A 17,412-nucleotide genomic window follows, 5' to 3' on the forward strand; every position below is an offset into this window, starting at 1 on the left:
CTATATATATATATATATATATGTAAGCAAGCATATTTGAAAAGATATGTGGTGGAATGGGGAATTGCCCTTCTATGTATGACTTTTAAGTTAAAATGAAAATTGACCAAACAGTCCAATGTAGGACCACTTTGGTTCTACCAATTCAGATTGAGTGGCCCAAATCTGAATTCTCAATATACCTAACATCAAAGATTAAGAGTCACAAGTTGAGTTAAAGTTTGTATAATTGGAATTAAGAAACCAAGTCTTATTTTTTTTATTAATATGAGTTTGTTTTGTCAAACTCGATTTATTAAACTCACTTTTTATTTTACTAATCACATAGATTACACAAATTCATGTGCCTATAACTTTCTCTATAAAAACCTGTGAGCTTAAATATCCAATAACAAGAAGATCCAGAAATGGTCAAAATCTATCTTCATAAGGCTTCTCAGACCATTCCTGCCAGAATATATTTCAAAACCCAGACTTGACTTGGATAAATACAACACGATAGTTTATCTTTAAAAAAGAGAAAAAAAAAAGAAAAAAAAAACAGGGGACTTCGGTTTCGTTTGCAATCTTCATTGTCCTTCAAGCTCAGATTGGATCTCATTGAAAAACAACTCAATTCAGACGAGGCTTCCAAGTGAGAAGGGAGAATGAGCTTTAGTTTTGCTGATATTGGCAGTAGTGAGCGATATCAAACTTGCAAATACTTGATCGCTGTGTGAACGTCCTTATCCCCTCTGCCACTGCAGTTAAGCACGACCTTCGTCCCGTCTGGGAGGGTCGGGCATAGCTTCTCGAGATAAGCCAAAGCATGAGATGTCTCCAGAGCTGGGATTATGCCCTCTAATCGTGACAACCTCTTGAAAGCTGCAGTCAAGCGACAAGCCAGATTATGAATTTAGCCATGAGAAAAATAAGCAACTAAAAATGGTGGAAAACTCGGCAAGCACCGATATATTGGCACAAATGCCATTGTCCCACTAGTTACTAGACTACTAGTTGAATGACTTTGACTGAAGTCCAGTTCCAATTGGATTTACAATTTTCCAAGACAGTTCGTGTTGATTTAAAATGACACTTCCAATTAATCAAGTTGAGACAAATGCAAAGAACAGAAACCTTCCCAAGACCAACCCCATTATCAAGATCAAGACCTATCTGTTACCACATAGGTCCTATGCCAGAAAAATATGTATTTGACTATTTGGAACTTCATGAAAGAACAGATCATTTCTCCTAATGAACCCAAAAAACCTGAAGAAAGCCAAGATATTCAGTCATAGATGTGTATTTGCTGGTCCAAGGTTTACAGAATTGGAAAGGATTGAAAAGAATGCAGAGCGGTTTCCACCTAAAACGTGGATGAGAATAGAAAGAAAGAAAACTGTTGAACAGAGCAGAGGAAACTGACTGTAGCAGATAAGTTTCAAAACATTACCCCGAAAGATATTGTATCATTTTCAAAATAGGGATGAACTATCTAACAAAAAATATGAAGAAAAGAACATAATGCAATCCAGTACCTTCCAGTGCTTCATCATCAGTGACACTGTAATACTCAGCTCGGCCTAGATCTTTCAAATAGCTATGCTCTGGTCCAACCCCAGGGTAATCCAAACTACAGACCATAAAGAAGAAAATATGCATAAGAGTTAGAAAGAATAAATATTTGAACAACGGGCTAAAAAGAGAACAAAGTATATCCCCTACCCAGCACTGATCGAATGAGGTTCAATTATTTGGCCATCATCATCCTGTAATAAATAACTCATTGCTCCATGTAGAACTCCAATTTCCCCTTTGGTTAGGGTTGCTGCATGCTTACCACTATCCAAGCCAAAACCTGCAGCCTCCACACCAACCAACCTAACATCTTTGTCACCAACGAACTCATGGAATAGTCCCATAGCATTTGAACCTCCACCAACACATGCTACTAGAACATCTGGCTTCCCTCCCCACTTCTCCAAGGCCTGTTTTCTAGTTTCTTTACCAATCACAGCATGAAAATCTCTTACCATCATGGGATATGGATGGGGCCCAGCAACAGATCCTAAGATGTAATGGGTAGTCTCAACATTAGTCACCCAGTCCCTTATAGCTTCTGAAGTAGCATCCTTCAGTGTGGCAGTACCAGAATGAACTGGCTTAACCTGCAAAGCAAGTGAAATTTATAATTTGATTATTCATCATTAGCTGTAAATAGCCAAGGATTACTGATCAAACAAGAAAAGAGAAATCATTTGAACCCTATGAGGCAGGTACTACATGTATCAACGGAAACACCTCAGATGAGTTCCAAGTCCAACTATGGATCAAGTGTTAGGATAAACCTTTTTATTGCCAGATGCTGATTGTTGAAAAGTCTCGGAAAAAATATAAATGCTGACACCATACTGCAAAACTATCTTTACCAACAATCATGGGAAGATTAGCAACAAACTGCATACAAGCCATACAGCTTCCTTGACTAAATTAGTGGCACTTCAAATCATATTCATAATTTCATATCTAAGGATGGGTTCAATCAATAACTTCAGGGTGTGATAACTAGCAGTGAAAAAGGAAAAAAAAAACTAAACAGGATGTTGGACTATTTGCAGTGATGCATCATATAACATGGTAAAAAAGACAATCAGCCAGGGGAATAAAAAGGAATTCTTCACACTCCTGCTGTATTGAGGACCCTAATTCTCTAACATAACAAGATATCCACAGATTGGAAGGTGTGACACTGATCGTGATCCTCCAACTCAAATAATATAGCTGCAAATTAACGATGAGTTGGGACAAATAAACAAAACCATAATGGACAAACCTCAGCCCCAAGAAGCCGCATTCTGAACACATTGAGAGCTTGTCTTTCCATATCTTGTGCGCCCATGTAGATGATACATTCTAGTCCAAACCTAGCACAAACAGTTGCAGTTGCAACTCCATGCTGACCTGCGCCTGTTTCAGCTATGATCCGTTTCTTTCCCAAACGCTTGGCAAGCAAGGCTTGGGCAACAGCATTATTAATTTTGTGAGCCCCTGTGTGGTTAAGATCTTCTCTCTTCAGGAAAATGTGAGGCCCCTCACCATTGGGACGCCTATAGTGCTCAGTCAGCCTCTCTGCAAAGTATAGAGGGCTCTCTCTCCCCACGTAGTCTCTCAAAATCCCATCTAGCTCTTTCTGAAGATTAAAAGCCAGTTTCAAAGAAAGGGTGAAAAAATAACAAATACCGCTGTGCTTCAAATCATATTAAAAATCATTTCTAAAACGATTATATCAAGTGGAAGAATAATTGAACGAGTTACGTTACAAAAAATTTATCCTTCAAGTTCACTAATGAGTTAAAAATGAATCAATTCAACTGTTAATCTTCGTGCACATTGTTATTTCTTCCCTTTTGCAAAAATCCACATTGTTCCTAAGAACCACACTACATCGAAACAATCTTTCACAAGAATTGTTTATTAATCTTTTCAAGAAACATCGAACTCATTTTCATGTAGTCAACTAAAGTCAAATAAGCATTCACTGAGATTCTAATTCAGCAAGTGAAACCAAAACAAAGAAAATCTTCACAAAATTAAGCTCACTACATCACCAAACAAGACAAAGAACCCAAAACGAAAATGGCACAGCTGTAGATAAAAGAAGAAACTGGTCAAAAACCTGAAATTCCTGGTCCCCAGCAAGCGAATGGAAAGCAGCCTCGAGCTGGGTGAGGGCATGCATAAGGGTTTCGGGGACATACTTCCCCCCAAATCGGCCGAATCGCCCGAACGAATCGGGTCTCTGGGTCTGGGTCTTGTCCTCCATTGCCAGAGACGGCTGCGTGGTCAAAGTGCAGGAGACGCCGCACCGCCGGGCGGCCGGAGATGGATACGACGCCGCTCGCCGGAAACGGAGCGGCAAACGCGAGAAAGAAGAAGAAATTTCGGAGTTGGAATGAGAAGACGACGGCGAAACCGTGGGGATTTTGCAGTTCAACGCTGTGAAGGCAACCATTTCTAGAGAGAGAAAGAGGAGAGAGAGAAAAAAATTTCTTTTTCTTTTAATTTTATTTTTCTTGTGGTTTTTTTTGGGAGTCCATATTATGGATTTATAGGTGCCGCTCGCTGTTTCGAACTTTCGAGTTTCGGTACTAATTTTCTGTTTTTTAAAAAATTTTCAGTTTAATATTTTACAATTTTTAGTTAAAAGTTTTTGCTAGTCAGTCCCTCGTATTACCTTCTTTTTATTTTAGTCCTTAAATTTTTAGGTATTTTTGGTCAATTTTAGCCTTTTAGTTAAAAAAGGGTAGAGTAGTAAAGAAATCAAACCTTCAACCTTAAATGAATATATTAGGCGTCTTATCCCTTATGTTCGTATATATAATATATATATATATATTTTTAAATATTGTTTTGGTTCAATTTGGTGTTTATATTTTCAAAATATCTATTTTAGTCCTTGTATTTTCAACTTTTATTTATTTAGTCCATATACTTTAAAAACGTTCACTATGGTCTTTGCATTTTAAAAAGTGGTCATCTTGATCCCTTCATTTTCGTTTTATCTAATTTCATTGGATCATAATTTTAGCATTATTTTTATATACTTTAGAATTGTCAATTATGGTTTTCACTCTTATTGTGTATAAAATTTTTGTTAAAAGTCCTACAAATAAAAAGATCAAATTGGTCACTATTAAAAAATTATAGGTACTAAAATGAACATTTTGAAGAGCTTCCTCCAACTCGGACGCTGGTCGAGCCTGTTGGATCTTCCTATCCCGTAGCGGTTGTCAACGAGAGGGCTTCTGTCTAGCTTACGTTCGAGTTCCTGGGTGGTCGTAGAGAAGGAAGATGGGTAACATCAGGCTAAGAGAGGGCTATCAAAAGACCTAACATGCTGTTTGCTAGATAAGAATCCCATAGAGACGGCTAATCGGGCGTAGATCTGAACGAGAAGGCTGATGCGTTATAGGTACTAAAATGAACATTTTGAAAATACACATAGTTATGTGAATAAAAGTCTAAACTACAAAGACCAAAATTAACGTTTTAAAAATACATGGACTAAAAGGAATCAAAGTCAAAATTATAGGTACCAAAATGAACTTTTTTTAGTTCAACAATTGTGGAGGCGATGAATCAAACTATTGACCTTGCCAAAACGAGCATAACTCAGCGGTAATCGATATATATCTCTAACCAAGAGATTGAGAATTCAATCTCCTACCCTCACAAGTTATACTAAAAAAAATCAAATCATTAACCTTTAAATAGCAATGAGTATCGTATTTATTAAGCTATACTTAGATCAACACATTAATAACTTCTCTTAAAGTTTGATCTACACGTGACTTTTATTTGTAGAGTTATAATATTATGACAACTTAAATTTCGTTTAACCCGTTCGATACACGTGACTTAAAACATAAATTCATATCGCATTCACACTGAGGATATTAAGTACAATACACAAATTTATGAACAAAACAAAATTTTATATAAAGTTCAATAATTAACAATTAACATGCATTTTTATGATATGAGACTATTCTTTTAGATTACCATACTTGTAATGATCAAACCTTGCACCATAATTTTAAGCTTCTAGTTTGTCAAATTGTATTGAAAGAAATTACTTATTTAGGATGGGAGGAGAAATCTAAAAAGAAATTTGCAAAAGATGAGGGGGCTAAAAGCAAAATAAGTCAAAATCCAGACACTGCAATAAAAATATATAAAACAATGGCCTAAAAAGGTATGTAATAAAAAACTACAGTTTTTTTGTTTTTTCTTGGATTTCAGTTTCCTTTTATTATGTGCCCATCTCTAGCTGTTATTTTCGTCCTTCTATGTACAAAACAACGACGTCGTATTAAATTCTAGACCACTCCGCGAGCGAAGAGTGCCACGTCACCAATATAAGCATAGTTAACAATATTGACATCTACTTTTTTCTGGTCGAAGGTTCAAATTCTCGTACCTTCAATTTACCGTAAAAAGAATAAATAAAAAAAAGACCAGTTTTACTATTGTATTTAGTTTGGTAGGTGAGTTTGTTTGAATAAACTGATCATAATTAATACCTTTCCAAATTTAAAAATTCGTTCACGAACCCATCTAATAAGTCGCATAAAATTCAACTAACAAAACATTTTAAATTAAGTTATAAAAATATCATAACTTGGCTGTGAGAATGTTAAAAATCCAAGAATGTAGAAACTTATCCGGCCTAAAAAGTAAAAAAGAAGGAAAAAAAAAGTATCTAGCAAGATCAAAATAATCAATACGTACAAAATTAGTCTTGTTTGACTTTAAACGTGCCCAAATTTTTTTAGAAAAATATAGTCGAGGAGTTAGGAGCCCCACTCCTCGTACTTTGCAGATACCCGCCCCAATAATGTCTAGTAGACAACTATAGTTTTTTCTTCTCTTCCTCACTTCTTACCATCGAAACCGTCTTAGTGGGTAACATGTTCAACAAATTTTATTTCAATTTAATGTTTTATTTGACAAATTTAAAACTTTAAGGCCTAAACATAGAGGGAAAAAATGAACTCAATTTCTTGATCTTGTTATCTTTAAAAAGGGAGTAATAGAGTAGGGCACTCTTTTGTCATTCATGTTCATATTTTTCCTCACATGGCTAATTTCAATTGCCAACGTGCCAAAAACATTTAGAGGATAATAATAGCCTAAATTGGGACATTTAATTTAATGATATTTACCTCTTTTAATCTAAAAAAGCACATGCTAAGAAGTTGGACGAGCCAAATTACGTGCCAAACTTCATTAGTGCATAGAGATGTATTTCGTAAGTCTAAGTTTATGTAATTTGTATCTGATTTATATATGTGCGATTTAAAAAATGTAATCTATAGTCAAAGAAGTGAGTTCGAGAGGCTTGAAGTAGTAAAGCTAATGAACTTAGCAAATTTGGTAGGCTGAGAAAAACGATCCCACATATAAATGTGAATGTAGACTTCTAAATTATAAGTTATTAGTTAGTGATGTAAATGTAGTATTATTTGGACCAAACCTTCTAAAAGGCATTCTTTTAATTTAATTGTCCTGCTTAGGCTACATGTTCTGTTTACATGCTATTAAGTCGGTACACAAGATCTTATGTTAGGACTTGTCTCGCACTTAGTCACTCGTGGAATTCGAATAGGAGGCAACAAGTCTTTTTCTTAAAAAACTCGTACTTGATATTATTAGAAATACCCAGACAATATCATATTTGTAAAGTAAAAACATAAACGGACTCCTATCAATGTGGAAAATATACCGTACTGAGTATATAGAAATCTTTTAGGTTATATTCAATTTGATCTTTAATCTTTTAGGGTTCGTTTGGTAACGTTCATGTTTCTTGTTTCTCATTTTTGTAGAAACGTTCTAAAAATTATATAAAAGTTTTGGAAACAACAAAAATAAATCTTTTGTTTCTTGTTCCCATTTTTAATTTGTTCCAAAACATAAATAAAGATATAGTTTTATCATTCTTAAATTGTTCTTCGACCCTTTAAATCTTCAATTCTACTCCTAATGTATAAATAAAATCTCAATTAGGTCATCCTATAAATTATTAAAATTTATTAATAAAAAAAGTCGATGCATCACTCAATTATTCTTCTATCAAATATTTGGACACGTAACTATCTTACTTGAATGCTGATACATAAAATATCACTCACCTGCCATCAATAAAATCCATCCTGCTCATCAACAAAATTAATTTCTTCCTATATAGTCGCTCACTTGTCCAATACATTAAGAAACAATAATTTAACAATACATGGCTTTTCCATTTAACAAATTTTAATACTTTTTTTACGGTAATACTTAATTGATAATTTTTAATACATTAAAAGTAGAAATTAAAAATGCTAAGGAACAAAGAAAAGCCAAAAAAAAAAAAAAAAGTACAAACAATTTGACATATTTAGCATCTAAATCAAAAGTCCTCTGAATGGGACCCACATGATCAAGGACGACCATAAATTTTGTGGGACCCTTCAGCAGTTTATGAGCTGCCTACGTGGCAGAATTTTGACCATGAGAAATAAAATAAAGTAGACGTATAATTATAAGATGAAAAAAATCCACGTACTATTCTCTCCATTTTAGTAAATTATACTCTCTTCACCAAAACGAGTATAGGTTATCGGTAATTGGTATATATCTCAGATTAAGAGGTTGTGAATTTTATTCATCAACCCTACACGTTGTACTAAAAAAAATTATACTCTTTTCCTCTTAAAATATACTCTCTTTCTTATTATTTTTTTACGTTCTATCTTCCTTTTTTTCTTTCATTTTTCCGTCTTCTATTATTTTTATTTAAATATTTTTACAATAAACTTCACATTTCCCTCTACATCACAATTCAATTCATTAGTAGATTTTTCTCTCTCTTAAACTAAATTTGTTCGTTCTTTTAGTTTAGAGAATATTTATAGTTCAGAATTCGTTATTGATATTTTATTTTTATTTAGAAATTTATTTTAAAATAATTAAAAATTATTTTTTTATTATAATTTGATTTTATTCGTTAACCATTTTGATATGTTATTTTTATTGTTAACTTGTTTGGTTCTATTTAATCAATATTATAATTAAATCTTATTTGTTACCCATTTATATATTCTTTTTTATTTGTAACTTAAACTTAAATAATGAAAATATTTTTTGTTTAATTTAAAATATTACAATTAAATTTTATTTGTTATCTATATACATTAAGAAATGGTAAACATTATTATATAAAACAAAAAATTAAATATTAAATATTTAACTGAACTATAAATTTTTTTTGAAGGGAGAAAAATATCCAAAAAAAATTCAAATAAAAATGTAGGATCTACTTTATTTTATTAAAAGTATAAATAAAGAATAGAGGAGCGATATGAAGGAGATAGAACGTGAATTTTCCTTTCATTTTAAAATCACGTGGGATCTTCTTTTATCTTATTTCTAAAATAAGATTAGACATGACATAATGTAAACGGGAGTAATATGAAAATCTTCCCGACTGGTGTGGTACTAGAAATTTTCCCATGACAGGCATTTTCTGTGTACCAATCATAGTTAATGTTTTTATTCTGAAAAGGTATGTACATTGAAACTTGTTAAAAATACAAAAACCAAAAAAGGACAAAAAAGTAAAATTCAGCTTTAGTAAAGATCATAGCTTAAAATTGACTTCATTTCCCTTGCACTGTGATGCTTTTAACAATGAGAAATTTGATTGGGTTTAGCGCTATGGTTTGGTTAAACTTCACTACATAAATTGCCTTATATTTCTTTTTTTAACTCTATTCTAATATAGCCAACTAATGCGATTAATTAAACAGAAGATCATCAATTTAATATCATGGACGATTTGTGAAATTTGATTAAATTATAGAAATCAAGTTTACAACTTTTAAAACTATACGGGCATCAAAACATGCATAATGTTGTGTCTCTTTCTTAGATTTAATTCCTCTACGTGGGTTTTGCTTTCTGAAGCTTTTTTTAATTACGAGTTAGGTGTCATTGACTTAGATTGGGGTCCTTTCTTGGTGGGGCTTATTTTTCGTGTGCTCCTGGTATATTATTTCATCTTTTTGGTCGTGGTTAAATAGTGGAAGAAAGTAGGTGTTTTCGCATTACAACTCGAGTTTTTGCCTCGCTCAAGTCTCTTTTTAAGACACATCTCTTGTAAATTGACAGTTGTCTGGTCTTCTTCTTCTCAAATTGCTCAAGTCAATCAATAGTGGCAAGCTCCTGTTTTCCCAACCTTGAATGAGGATTAAGGATTTAAAATTCATAATAGAGTAGGGCCATCAGCTTGAAGTGGATTAATCTCTAAAAAGGGAATGAAATTGAGTTCCAAGTTGCAAATTTGGGAGATGGTCTGATGTTGTTCTGAGGTTGGTCTGATGTTGTTCTATGCAATCTCAGAACCTTTGAATTTTTAAATTCTTTTCTATAAGACCATCACTTTGCCTACTTGGTCTGGAACAGTTTTCCTTCCGAGAAGTTTAATTTCAGCCTCGCTCGTCTTAGAGATGGTTGTGCACGGGTGGAAAAGTTGCTCACCTATTTCGCCATTCCAATATTAGAGGTGTTTTCCTTGGCTCGCCAAGGTTGATGGATGGAGAGAAACAGTAGAATTTTTAGACGGGTGAAGAGACCTTGATTAGAGTTCATGATGGATGGAGAGAAACAGTAGAATTTTTAGACGGGTGAAGAGACCTTGATTAGAGTTCATGTTTCTATTTAATAGTTGTCCTTCAGGACTTTTCCAAACGGATGGTTTTTTGTATGACCACATTTTTTGTTTGGCCTTTTATATTCTTTCCTTTTTTTCACTGAGAGCTTGCAGTAGTGTAGTCAACATCTCTTGAACTTCAAAACCGACACCCACGGGATTTCCCAAACTTCCTTCCAAGGTCTCTCGACCCCCTAAAAATTATGCTATTCCTCTCGAGCCACACACCCCTCAAAATATAACTAAAAAAATGGCAGGCTTCCTCTAGCCTCATGCTCAGAACTCTGGAGGAAACAAAGCATGGTACTCAATTCCAAAAAACTAAAAAAAAGAGGCGTTGAAGGACCCACTGTAACAATCTTATTTCTTGTTTCCATTTTTATTAAGAAATCTAAGCATTTAAAAAGTTATTATTTTTCTTGTTTCTCGTTTTTTAGAAACATTCTCAAAATTGTATAGAAATTTTGTAAACAACAAAAACAAGTTTCTTGTTTTTTGTTCTGTTTTCAAATTTGTTCCAACATAAAGAAAAATGTCGTTGTCTCATTCTTTCATCCATAGGGGTTGGGGGTCATGCAATTCTATTGATTTTTAATAAAAAAAAGAGGAAATAGAAACAAGAAACGGGAACGTTACCAAACGGCCTCAAACCCAACTACCTAAAGCCCAAACATCATCAAGAACTCTCCAAACCACCAAACGTTCTCTTATTTCCTCTAAAATATAAACTTCAAAAAAAAACCATCAACATCAAAAGAGCATTTTTCCCTTGCATCAATCTACAACCAAGCAACGTATATATTGGATCAAATAAATGATTACTAAAGGTCTTGAAAGTGCAGCTCATTGGTCTACAATTATCTATAAGATGCAGCAGCTAGTTAAGAGCAGTCAAAATTTTACTATTAGTAGACTTGAAAATAAGTCACTGTTCAACACATGCTTAGTAGGTTATATAGCATAAAAATATTTTCTTTGAGGGTATTGATCACAGAGATAAATCTAGAATGGTTTGCAAAGAACTCACGCCATCCTGATGATGGTAACATCTCCGAAGCCTCAACGAAACAGATCCCCCGCAAGATGAATCGACTGACACACTAAAATACATTTAACGCTTATCATCCAGCTGACTTCTCGTGCAACAGAACATATTCACGACTGCAGAAAAATAAAAAATAGAATAAAAATGTATGCAGTAAAAATTTCAGAGTGCATCAAGGACAAACCAGAGATAACAAAATTCAGCAGTATTTTTCAGATTCTCTTTACAGTAAGAATCTGCTTCATTTAGGACCAAATGACACTTCCTGTCATTGCTTTTAACAATTGAGCTCAATTACTTTAGGAACAAAAAGAGCTTGTTTAACAATATGATAAACTTGTAGTTTAGGTAAGATGTCGTATAGGTAAATAAATTATAGATTTAACAAGATGTTGCATGCACTGGAGAAAACTGTTTATCAACAAAACGGAAACGCTATCCAGTCTAAGTTGCCCATATCCGAGAAGATCTTTAAAACTACTTCCAATAATGAATCGGAAACATAAATTGTCTAAAATCTTACCTGCTATTGCCAAATCTCACAGTGTCTTTTTCAAAAAGTTCATAATAACGTTGGGGTTCAATTGCAGTGTCCTGCGATTGCAAAGAAATTATAATAGGAGTCACAGAATAAGTCATACATGAACTATCATATCAAAGTCATGAATTACAAAAAAATGGATGAAAAAGTTTAGCTTACATTGATATAAGTCTTATTTGTGCTTCCGAGATCCATTAAATAAGGCCTACCAATACAAGAATACATAAAAAAAGGCTCGCCATAGATTGAAAAAATTCATGTCACACTGATCACGGCTTATTCTTACCTTACTTGCTTTGACATCATACCATCAGATTGCTCCTTTTCTACTTGCCTATCAACATAACAAAACAAAATTGTTTTAAAGAAAATGGGGATTAGGGGCTATTCCATCAACATCAAGAAAACAGAACTCCGAACAAGAAATCAACCTAAACTGGATCACAGCATGTTGCTTGCTGCAGGACGGATGATCAGTAGGAATGTCTGCCACTCTTCTTTCTCTCCCAAAGAGGTAACAGCTTTCACGATGTATATAAAGAGGCTCTAAAATTTATTCTGATAAGTTAACAGCTTCAACATTCACATGAATGCAGAGGTTCTAAAAAGCATTCTGACACGTTAAAATCAAGAACTCGAGCATAAAGCAAAGAACTAATATTCCACTATTACAGTGCACATGATCTTTCTCTAATAGAGACTCCTTACTCCCTTTCATGCTCTTCCAAGGAGTAACCTCAGACCATGGATAAAATGTTCCAAACTTTTGCATCTAGCATGTTATAAAAAAACATGGCATCATTTCTTTCAACAATTCTTTGCTTATGAAATTTTATCCCAAATATTTTCACACAATTATAAATTTTCCTCTCATCCCTCACAACAAATTTTCAAAGAACAAAAATAAAAAGACGTTTTTGGACAATGATGCCCTTGTACTTCTATCGACCTAAATTTTAAAGTAAACAACTAAACATCAAATGTGAACTATAAATAATAAGTAGAAACCTATAGTTCACCCCCTCCCACTTCCCATCATACTCAAATAGGAAAGCTAATAAAAAATAGAGAACCAATCAGCAAATTAAACTGTCAGTGAGTTACAATGGTAACAAATCATATATCTTTTACTATGCAGAAGGAAAGAAACAATAGGATATGTATGCTTTCAGTTTGACTAGAGTATTAGACACATATATGATAGGCTTGTAACACCACAAATAGGAGTTTATTGCCTGCCCCATCACAATGGGGCCTTATCCACTACCCATTAACACCAAAAGATGAAACCACAAGTGGAAATATCAATGATAAATGAAGTCAAATCAACAACATGAATATATATATATTTTTTTTTTAAAGAAAGACTTACCATTCAAAACTTCCCCCGCCTTAAAAACATAAAGTCGCCATCTTACATCAGGTTTTCTAGCATCAGGAGGTTCATTGAACAGCAACGTAACACCTAATAAATGAAAGCAGAAAAGCTTCTGTAACTTGTCTCAATGCAGAGGATACGGTAAAAAATCACGATTCCATTTATACAGGACTAATTGCATAGGTATAGCTTCCCTACAACACTAGTTTAAAAGAGCTGGAGATATTCAATTATCTTACCTCTTACTCTATTAGTTTCTGCTGCAAGCTTTCCTGATAACTCAAAAGAAGGTTTGTCCTGCAAACAAAAACAAAAAAGATAACAAGATTCACATTCACTATACTAATGAGCTACAAACAACTGAAAGAAAATATTCCACACTGAAGACAGCTTATAGAATAAGAGTGCTGACAACAAATTACATGCTTTCCACCAAACATCTTATTATCAACAGCCTAGCAAGCAAGGTAAAACACACCTTCTGCTTAGCTTCTAAAGCTTCCTCAGCAGCTTTCATCTTTGCCACTGAATCATCCTCATCACTCCTGCTCATGCAAATAATCAGAACCTAATGAGAAGCTGCGAGGCAATAAATATAGATGATTCTCAGTACAAAAGAGGGAAAAGAATCTAAGACAGACAAGCAAATCTAAGAAAAAAGTTTGGTCCTATTCATCAACTACTAGAACTAATTTCACTATGCTTTCAGTTTTTCTTAATATATTCAGTAATTTGACTTGACGGGAAACTAGGCCAAGTTTAACCCAGGCTTCCCAACAATATCTAACAGATTCAGACAATAGTATGAGCTGTATGGTACATTAAAACTTAAAAGTTAAAACATGGGAGTTGCAATGGAAAATTAGTGAACTACTAAAATGAAGTGATACAAACTATTTTCAAGCAGAACATTATATATTAAAGTCTTAATAATATAAAATTGAGAAAATCAACATATGTTCAACATGGATCTCACCAGTCCAAATTCAGAAACGTGTCTTAACATTGTTCTTACTTCTTGTTTGGTCTGGAGGATTTCCAGTCTCCAGAGAACTTATGTTTTCCTTATAAAACCAAAAATTATATTAAAAGAAAATGTTGCAAAGGAAAGCAGCTCACCGGCTTTCAGCTCTTCTTGAATTTCTCACCTGGAAAGTTAGATGATAATTAGGTACCGCGTTCCATATAAACTTTAAACAAAGACAACTGCAACCACTTAAATAAAGAACATGCTAACTACACAAAAATACCTGATGCAGAATTTTCTTTGTTCCATAAAGATGGACAAAGAGAACAAATCATATGGACAAAAAAACCAAACAAAGAGGAAACAAATCACCAACAGAATTCAAGTAGTAAAGAAAATGAAAGTTGAACGCTACATGCTCTGCTAGAGAGGACACATTTATTTTACCTAACAAAAGTAATAATTGAATTTTTACAGAAGAAAAAAGGCAAAATGGGCTTATTTTACAATCATAAATTACGCATATATGGTAAACAGGCACTTAAGCGATCAAGTTTTGAGCAGTAGATATCACCAGACACCTCATCATGATTTCTGGCATCAGAGCCTGGCTGAGGTGATGGAGACCTATGGCGGCTCCTGTGGGGGCGTTCTGATGGAGAAGCAGAATGCCCATGTCTTGAACTGGAAGATTTTCCATCCTTAACATCCTGTCTAGAACTCCTCTCCTTTCTCTCACCTCCTAAGTCCCTATCAGAAGCTCTTTCCCGATGAGCTTCTCTATCATTACCCCTGCCACGATTCCTTTCATGATCTCTATCACTAGCTTTTTCAGGAGCTCTTTCAGCAGCTCTCCTCAACCGTTTTGTCCTTGGAGAAGGAGATCGAGGTCGTGGAGAAGTTGACCTCCCATGCTTTGGAGATTTAGCACGACTAGAATGCTTGTCTCTTGCTGGAGAACTGCCGTTATGGGAGCTTTTATGCCTCGTAGGTGATCTTCCTCTCCGGGACGGGCTCCTTCTAGGAGAAGACCGCCGCACCCTAATTGGAGATTCTGAATCATCTGATACATTACGTCCCATTTGTTTTCTGAAAGACAACAACAGTGTACCAATCAAGTGAAGCTTCAATTCAGATGAATCTTTATTATTATTATTATTATTATTATTATTATTATTATTATTATTATTATTATCTTTTACATCCATGAACTAGTAAAATTGTGTCAAATACGCACAATCTACAATTTCAAAAGTTCAAATTTTAAGAATCATAATAATAATAATAAGAGACGCTTTCAATTTAATGGCTGTGGATAAAATAGAGCAAGAGCGAGAAGCTCGACTCTTCTAAATCAACAGATAAGCTGAAAACAAGCTCATTCGAGCTTCAATAAACTGATTGACAAAAATGAACTCTATTTTACAGGTTTCCAAATAAATCAAAATATCTGAAAATCATCCAACTAACAAAAATCGACGAAAAACTAAAGAACAAAACCATATAATCCGCGTAAAAAAAATTTCCGCCAAGTAGGATTTACCGAAACAAATTTCTCAAATGAGCAACTAAAAATCCAAAAAAAACATCCACATCCTCACATTCACGCCTAGGCGATCGCAAGAGTTCAAACACCTCTATTCCTTGAACAGGACAACAACATTTCCCGATTCTAGAGTCAATCGAGAGTTCAGTTTCCCTTGTAAAAATTAAATAGAATACATCACCATTCTCCGCAAAAATTGTGGCCGGAAAAGAAGTGGAGTAGTTCGCTTACCGGCTCCAATGTGGTGGAGAAAGTGAGAGCAAAACAGTAGCAACGATTCCGGCCCCGGGAGAGCTCTGTGGTCGGCGTTAGGGCTTAGCTTCGTCAGAGGAATTTCCCGTCGTGGGAAATCAGAACGGTGAGGGTTTAGGCGGCATTTTGGGGGTTTTCCATCTGATGTGGTCTGTAATTTTCTACCAGCCAATTGAAATGTGACACGTCGGAATAGAATAATCAGACAATGCTGTGTTTTTGTTGTTTTTTGGGCCAGAAACGTGGGCCGTTCCACTTTCTTTGTTTGGGCTGGCAGGGTGCTATGGGCTACATCATATTAGGCCCAAATAAGAAAAATGATTGGTCCATGTACTTTCAAACTCTCGTTCAGATTTCTGTAAAGGTTTATTTTAGTCCATTTTAATTTGGTTCAGTTCAGTCCATCTACTTTTAAACGTTTGTCTTGGTCCTGAGTGACTATTTAGGTTTTTTAATTTGAGGACAAAATACATTTTTTGTCCCTGAAGTTTGAGGTAGCTGTCTACTTGGTTCCTCAAGTTTCAAAATGAACATTTTTCGTCCCTGATATTTGAGGTAGCTGTCTATTTGGTCCCTAAAGTTTCAGAATGTATACTTTTGGTCCTTGAAGTTTAAATTAGGTGTCAATTAGTTCCTGAAGTTTTAAACTGAACACTTTTGGTCCTTAAAATTTGAGAAATAGTTCTAAATGATCCCTAATTTTTTTTACTATTATTAACTAATATTAAAATGACGTGGCAAATTGCAATTAAATTGTTTATTATAGTTGGTGATGTGGCAAATTATATTAATTAAATAATATATGTCCGATATGAATGACGGACGGCTGTAGCAAAGACGTGGTGGTCGTCGGAAAAGGGTAGGAGAAAGAGAGAGGAAGAGATGAGGAGATGGAAGAGAAAGTACCATCACCTACACATATATTATTTAATTAATATAATTTGTCGGGTCAGCAACTACAATAAATAATTCAATTGCAATTTACCATATCATTTTAATATTAGTTAATTAACAGTAAAAAAATCATGGATCATTTAGAACTATTTCTCAAATTTAAGGGACCAAAAGTGTTCATTTGAAAATTTCAAGGACCAAGTTGACACCTAATTGGACCAAACATGTTCATTTTGAAACTTCATGGACCAAGTAGACACGTACCTCAAACCTTAGGGACCAAAATTGTTCATTTTGAAACTTCAGGAAACAAATAGACACCTACCTCAAACTTCAGGGACCAAAAATGTATTTTGCCCTTAATTTTATTTTTAATCTTATTTTTTTTATTACGATTTCAACATGATACTACGTTCTATATATTTATCGAAATGTAACCATGACTTTATATTAATGAGTTTTCATTATGTGTAGAATTTGTTTTAAAGTTTTGAAAATATGGACCAAAATGATCACTTTTTAAAATTATATTGACAAAAAACGAATATTTTG

General features: G+C 34.1%; 2 protein-coding genes across 3 annotated transcripts; both read right to left on the reverse strand.

Moving 5' to 3' along the window:
- Positions 1-408: 408 nt before the first annotated feature.
- LOC111010430 (tryptophan synthase beta chain 1) lies at positions 409-4,069 on the reverse strand. Its single transcript, XM_022283852.2, has 5 exons — positions 3,659-4,069; positions 2,816-3,172; positions 1,708-2,150; positions 1,521-1,615; positions 409-864 (listed from the first exon to the last, which is right to left on the reverse strand). The coding sequence occupies exons 1-5, from the start codon at positions 3,992-3,994 to the stop codon at positions 689-691; spliced, it is 1,407 nt and encodes a 468-aa protein (XP_022139544.1). The 5' UTR covers positions 3,995-4,069; the 3' UTR covers positions 409-688.
- A 7,046-nt stretch (positions 4,070-11,115) lies between these two features.
- Positions 11,116-16,104, reverse strand: DDL (SMAD/FHA domain-containing protein). 2 transcript variants are annotated; one of them, XM_022283934.2, is made up of 12 exons: positions 15,946-16,096; positions 15,770-15,867; positions 14,750-15,257; positions 14,321-14,349; positions 13,680-13,746; positions 13,441-13,498; positions 13,196-13,288; positions 12,255-12,369; positions 12,110-12,157; positions 11,983-12,028; positions 11,806-11,876; positions 11,116-11,398 (listed from the first exon to the last, which is right to left on the reverse strand). In XM_022283934.2, exons 3-12 carry the CDS (start codon positions 15,248-15,250, stop codon positions 11,359-11,361), a joined length of 1,068 nt encoding a protein of 355 aa, XP_022139626.1. In that variant the 5' UTR covers positions 15,251-15,257; positions 15,770-15,867; positions 15,946-16,096; the 3' UTR covers positions 11,116-11,358. The 2 variants fall into 2 exon arrangements, with proteins under 2 accessions (XP_022139626.1, XP_022139625.1); XM_022283933.2 differs by lacking the exon at positions 15,770-15,867 and having other exon boundaries at positions 15,946-16,104.
- Positions 16,105-17,412: the final 1,308 nt, after the last annotated feature.

This window comes from Momordica charantia (assembly GCF_013281855.1).
Source record: "Momordica charantia cultivar OHB3-1 chromosome 11 unlocalized genomic scaffold, Mcharantia_2.0 BLBB01000011.1, whole genome shotgun sequence".
NCBI classification, from domain to species: Eukaryota; Viridiplantae; Streptophyta; class Magnoliopsida; order Cucurbitales; family Cucurbitaceae; genus Momordica; species Momordica charantia.